Source organism: Teleopsis dalmanni, chromosome 2 (assembly GCF_002237135.1).
Source record: "Teleopsis dalmanni isolate 2A chromosome 2, ASM223713v2, whole genome shotgun sequence".
NCBI classification, from domain to species: domain Eukaryota; kingdom Metazoa; phylum Arthropoda; class Insecta; order Diptera; family Diopsidae; genus Teleopsis; species Teleopsis dalmanni.
The window spans coordinates 106731954-106738251 of record NC_051847.1 but is presented as its reverse complement, the minus strand read 5'-3'; the positions used below and the strand labels follow the sequence as shown (position 1 = coordinate 106738251).

Sequence of the window (6298 nt, the reverse complement as noted above, 5' to 3'; positions counted from 1 at the left end):
GGTAGCTATGCCAATGAAGTTCAGAGAGGGAGGCAAGAATGAGCCAGCTGCAACGAAAACTCGACTCGGGTGGACCATATATGGAATAATTAAGCACGAACCTAATACTATTAGGGAAACGTTAAATTTACACATCTGTGAATGCGATGATGATCTGAGTTTGCAGCGTTTAGTGAAAGATTTTGTCAGTAATGAAAACGTTATTGAAAGTCGAAAAAACTAGAAATTATGGAGTTGGAACAACAAAAAAGTATGCAATCAAAAATAAGTCGAAATGGTGAATACTTTGTAGCAAGATTGCTTTGGAAATCAAATAATATTACTATGCCGGATAATTACTTAATGGCGCTGCGTAGACTTCAGTGCTTTGAGCGCAAGCTGCACTCCAATGTAACGTTGCAAAGCTGGGTGTGTGATCACATCGATGACATGAAGTCGAAAGGTTATATACGCCAGCTGAAACTTAACGAAGCCGAGGGGTATTATCCACGTAAGTGGTACTTAGCTATGTTTACAGTCAGTAATCCGAATAAACCACAAAAGCGAAGACTAGTGTGGGATGTAGCTGCACAATATGACGGAGTTTCGTTAAACGCGTGTTTGGAGAAAGGTCCAGATCTGCTCACTTCGTTTGTAGATGTTCTTGTTAATTTCAGAATCGGAAAAATTGGTATAAGTGGCGACATTAAAGAGATGTTTCATCGAGTACTCGTGAAAGAAGAAGTTGAACATTCACAACGTTTCCTGTGGAGAAATTGTGACGATTGCAGACCCCCAGACGTTTATTTGCTACTAGTTATGAGTTTTGGGGCAACATGTTCACCATCGTTTGCACAACTGGTAAAAAATAGTAATGCACGCGAATACGAAATCGAGTTTCCGCGAGCAGTGAAATGTATTTTACAAAGGCATTATGTAGATGATATGCTGGATAGCGTCGACACAGTGGAGGAAGCGATTAATCTAGTCAATGAGGTTAGAAATATTCATAAGAAAGCAAATTTCCATATTCGCAATTGGGTTTCAAATTCTAACGCGGTGCTGCAAGCTGTAGGTAACCAAGGCCAGGAATTTCAATTTTGCGTATAGATCATGCATTTGAGGTAGAGAAGGTATTGGGAATCCATTGGCAAACCGACACTGATATGCTCACATTTGATCTGAAGTTTACCAAAGCCACTGAGGATGTTCTAAGTGGATATAGATTACCTACGCAGAGAGAGTTGCTACGATTGATGATGTCAATATTTGACCCTTTAGGGGTGCTTACCTTTTACATTATTGACGTAAAAATTTTGTTTCAAAAAGTTTGGCGAAGTGGAGTTAGCTGGGATGACGCTATTCCTAATGAGCTAGTTGATGAGTGGAACAAATGGCTGTCGCTGTTTGGCTGTGTGAAAAATGTGAAGATACCGAGATGTTACTTCGCTACGGTTAATAAGGATTCAGATTCAGATGAGGTTGCATATGCAGCGGTGGTGTACGTAAGAGCGAAGAGTCGCAACAACATAGATGTTTCCTTGATATGTTCTAAAGCAAAAGTTGCACCATTACGACCAATATCAATTCCAAGACTGGAACTACTCGCGGCGGAATTGGGAGCACGCTTAGGAAACAACATCAAAAGGTCAATAGACTTGAAAGTGACCAGTATAACGTATTGGAGCGATTCAAAGGCTGTTCTATCGTGGATAAAATCTGACCCACGAGATTACAAACAATTTGTAATGTTCCGTATAGCAGAAATCCAGGAGTTGTCCGAGGCAGAACAATGGCGGTACATTCCTACTAAATTAAATGTTGCGGACTTGGCTACAAAACAATCTAGTAATCCAGACTTTACTTGGAAAAACCCTTGGTATAAGGGACCGAAGTTCCTGTATGAAGCAGAAACTTGTTGGCCAAATAATGTTGGCGTACAGAAATATAACGAAGATTCTGAAATCAGAAAGCAACGATTGTTGGTGGCTCATGTAGCAGAGGAGGAACCTCTCATAGATGTGTACCGATTTTTAGAGTGGGAACGTTTAGTTCGATGCATGGCCTATGTGAAAAGATTTATGTTTTTACTATCAACTAATGAAATGAAAAAGAAGAAATCTGTAAATCAATGCTTGTCAGTTGAGGAACTGAAGTGGATTGAAAATTTTTTGTACCAGACAGCCCAGTTACAGGATTACAAGAAAGAAATGACCGCATTAAGTAGAGACGCTAATATTACTCTTTCTAAAATTAGCTCTTTGCGAAAACTTTCACCATTCATAGATGCACAGAATGTTTTAAGATTGAAAGTTAGATTAGATAAAGCCGTATGCATCGCTGATTCAATCAAATTCCCAATTATACTATCAAGGAAAAACTACATAACTAAGTTGATCGTAGACTGGTATCATCGAAAATGGAAACATCTAAATCATGAAACGGTGGTTAACGAAATCTTTCAGAAATACCACATTCTGGGACTGCGTAGACTGTTAAAGCAGGTAAGAAATAATTGTCAACATTGCAAGGTTCGTGATGCGAGTCCAAAGCCGCCGGAGATGAGTGTGTTACCAGAAGCACGACTATCAGCATACTCCCGACCATTCTCAGATGTTGGAATAGATTATTTTGGCTCGTATACTGTAACAGTAGGAAGGCGCTCAGAGAAGCGCTATGGCGTCGTTTTTACATGCCTTACGTGTCGAGCAGTGCCTTTGGAGATAGCTTATAGCCTGTCAGCCAGCTCGTGTTGTATAGTGATACGAAATTTCATAGCCCGAAGAGGAGTGCCGAATGTCATCTATAGTGACAATGGAACCAACTTAACAGCCGCTGAAAAGGAGTTACGAGAATCAATAAAGAACGTGGACTTCAATGAATTGCAAGCTGAATTTACAAGTCCGGAAACACGATGGGTTTTTCTTCCACCAGCTGCGCCGCACATGGGTGGAGCGTGGGAGCGGATGGTGCGATCCATAAAAACAGTGTTAGGAGCAATAATAAGTCCGCAAGCAAAAATTAATGATGAAAAGATGCATAACCTGTTCTGCGAGGTAGAATCAATCGTAAATAGCAGACCGCTCACTTATTTGTCGATTGAAACAGCAAGCGAAGAAGCGTTAACTCCGAATCATTTCTTGTTGGGGTCATCTTCCGGGAACAAGCCGCCGGGGAAGTTCGATACTAACGACGAGCACGTGAAATCCTCCTGGAGGCATTCGCAATACCTTGCCGATCGGTTCTGGAAAAAATGGATACAAGAGGTGCTTCCAACGATGACAAGACTGACGAAATGGTTTGGTAAGATAAAACCCATCGAAGCAGGTGATGTCGTCATTATTGTTGACCCAAATTCTCCTCGCTACACATGGCCGAAAGGAATTGTAATTAGTGCCATTAAAGCACGGGACGGGCAGACCAGGAGCGCCGTAGTGCAGACTACTCGAGGGCAATATCATAGACCTGCAGCAAAATTAGCCGTATTAGATGTTCGTGGAGCGGCAGTTTAGAGTAAGTCGTATTCTTATTAAAGACATACTGAGGGGAGAATGTTAGAACTCCACTCAATACCTAAAAGTTAATATTTGTAAAATGTGTAAACTTGCTTTGGTCGTTGCAACCGTGCAGCTATGATTGGAAAATGCAACCCAGTGCACACATGAACTGTCAGTTCATGTGTCAGCTGATTGTCATTGGTGCTTCCTTTTGTTTTTGAGTTCCGGAATGGGCAAGACGGTTGCTGCGACCAAAAGTAAGTAAAAAAGAATTAATTTTAAGTACTAGAGGTAAATAAATTTATTTTAAGATTTTAAAGCATCAAATAAACGAACGCTTTTAAAATTGGTCAATAACAATAATTAATATATATTTTATAGCTCAGCTATTATTTATAACGTGTATATAATAATTTAACATTATACTCACTATTATACAACTATTTATAACACGAGTACTACTATTATATTAAAAGTCGACGGACGACATGTGTCACAGACGCTATTTTGATTATATTTATTTATTTCTTAATTTAAGATAAACTAATCATATTGTAAAATTGAAATTTTAAAATTTTTTTTTTTTTTTGAAATCCATTTATTTATTACAATCTGTCAGGAATGAATGACAATAAGTAATATATATATATATTTAAATCGTAATAATGGTTATTACGATATAAAAAGAAAGGCACGTATGGACTATGCCCAGTGACATATCCATATATATTTAAAATAAAAGTGTATTGTCTACATATACATATTTAAAATGTCTCGCGATGTTTTTCTTCTCAGCCTTGTAAAGGTATTGGAAGGGGACATCAGTTGAGTAACCAGAGGGTTTGGGTGCATATATAAGCGTTGAGCGTAATTCTTTAAAATCCTTGATTGTTCGAACATGTAATTGTTTATGTAGCTGTTCATTCGTTATATACCAAGGTGCGTTTGTGATCATTCGTAGTGTTTTAGATTGGAAGCGCTGTATAATTGCCAGGTTTGAGTCTGCTGCAGTACCCCATAATTGGGTCCCATAACTCCATATAGGTTTAAGTACAGATTTGTATATAAGCAGCTTATTGTCGAGTGACAGTTTGGAATTTCGGCTGAGGAACCAAAATAAGTTTCGTAATTTAAGACCCAAGGCTTTACGCTTTTTGAATATGTGCGATTTCCAGGTTAGCTTACTATCCAGATGTATGCCCAAGTATTTTGTTTCTACAGCTTGTGGTAATTGAGTATTGTTAATTAAGACCGGCGGGCACGTAGAACGTTTTGTAGTGAATGTTACCTGGACAGATTTTGATTCATTCGGTTTAATACGCCAGTTTATCATCCAGAGAGCAACATTATCAAGGCAGGTTTGAAGTTTGGTGGAAGCACGGATTGGGTCACTGTCAACTGATAAAATAGCTGTGTCGTCTGCAAATGTACCTATAACACTCTCATCGGTAAAAGGAAGATCCGCAGTAAATAAAAGATAAAGCATTGGTCCCATTATGCTACCTTGAGGTACTCCTGCTTCTATATCATGAAGTACTGTAGTTTCGTTTCCATGCTTAATGAAAAAGTGCCTAGCCGAGAGGTATGATTTTATAAATATGAAAAAATTTAGAGGTAGATACAGTTTTAGTTTGAACAGGAGGCCCTCATGCCATACTCGATCAAAAGCTTGAGAAATATCTATAAATGCCGCAGTGCAATATTTTTTACCATCTATCGCACTATGGATATGTCTAACAAGTCTATGAATTTGTTCTATTGTGCTATGTTTTTGGCGAAAGCCGAATTGATGGTCAGGTATGAGTCTGTTTTGTTGGATAAACGGAGTAAGGCGCTTTAGAAACAGGATTTCCATAACTTTTGACAGGATTCTGGGCTTTTCCCTGGTTTCGGTATCATGGAGATTTGTGCTATCTTCCACTGTGGCGGAATAAACCCCCTTATTATCACAGCGTTAAATAGATGACTGAGAAATACAAATCCTTTTGGTGGGAGCTGCTGCAAGGCCATGCCTGTGATTAAATCGTATCCTGGAGCTTTTTTTACTTTTAACTTTGTTATTACATCTCTAACTTCATTAATAGTATATCTTTTAATTGGAAGTTCCAATTGATAAGGCTCTTGTAGAAAATTAATCCTTTGATTCATGACATCAGGCATATTTTGGTTATCATTTGATTTAAAGACCTGGTCCAAATGTAGCGCAAATGTTTCTGCTTTTTCAATATCGCTTTTTGCCCATGAGTTGTCGATTTTGCGTATAGGTGGTTGATAGACAATCGGTCTGTTGTTCTTTTTTATGGCTTTCCAAAGGGAATATTTTGTATCACATGAAGCACTTAGGTTTTGAAGGTATATCGACGTGCGATTATTGTTATACTTTAAAAGAAGGGCTTTAACGAGTTTACACAGTTTGTTTAAGCGAGTTTTATCCGCAGGGAATCTCGACTGTTGCCAATGTTTTTTCATCCTACGCTTTTCTTTAATCAGGTATCTAATGTTAAATGGATAATCTTGCTTAACACTTTTAGAAATTGGTGGAGTTGATTCCCATGCAGACATTTGGACACAAGAGTTGAAATGCTCTACTGCTTCAGTTACGTCAGATTCAGTTTTTAACCTGACTTCGGTATTTAGACCAATTGAAATTAGTTGACGGTAACTATTCCAGTCAGTGTTTTTGTTATGAAGAAATTTTAAAATGAAAATAAATATATATACATACATACATACTAAATAATAAAAAATATCCATAGTAATTCCAAGCCGCACAGTTACGGCATCATACAGGTCAATGAATCTTCTTGATCTTCATCTAATAT

At 38.2% G+C, this 6298-nt stretch overlaps 1 protein-coding gene across 1 annotated transcript; it reads left to right on the top strand.

The window, feature by feature from the left end:
• Positions 1–228: 228 nt before the first annotated feature.
• Positions 229–3491, top strand: LOC119675331. The gene is made up of 3 exons (XM_038086523.1): positions 229–1054; positions 1309–2030; positions 2097–3491. Exons 1-3 carry the CDS (start codon positions 229–231, stop codon positions 3489–3491), a joined length of 2943 nt encoding a protein of 980 aa, XP_037942451.1.
• The last annotated feature ends 2807 nt before the right edge of the window (positions 3492–6298 follow it).

What these genes read in the sequence shown, in the direction of transcription:
- LOC119675331 (XM_038086523.1), top strand. Translation starts at nt 229, where the DNA reads ATGGAGTTGGAACAACAAAAAAGTATGCAATCAAAAATAAGTCGAAAT. An exon ending in CGCGGTGCTGCAAGCTGTAG is followed by an intron (nt 1,055 to 1,308) that starts GTAACCAAGGCC and finishes TGTTTCAAAAAG; the next exon opens with TTTGGCGAAGTGGAGTTAGC. An exon ending in TTTTAGAGTGGGAACGTTTA is followed by an intron (nt 2,031 to 2,096) that starts GTTCGATGCATG and finishes ATGAAAAAGAAG; the next exon opens with AAATCTGTAAATCAATGCTT.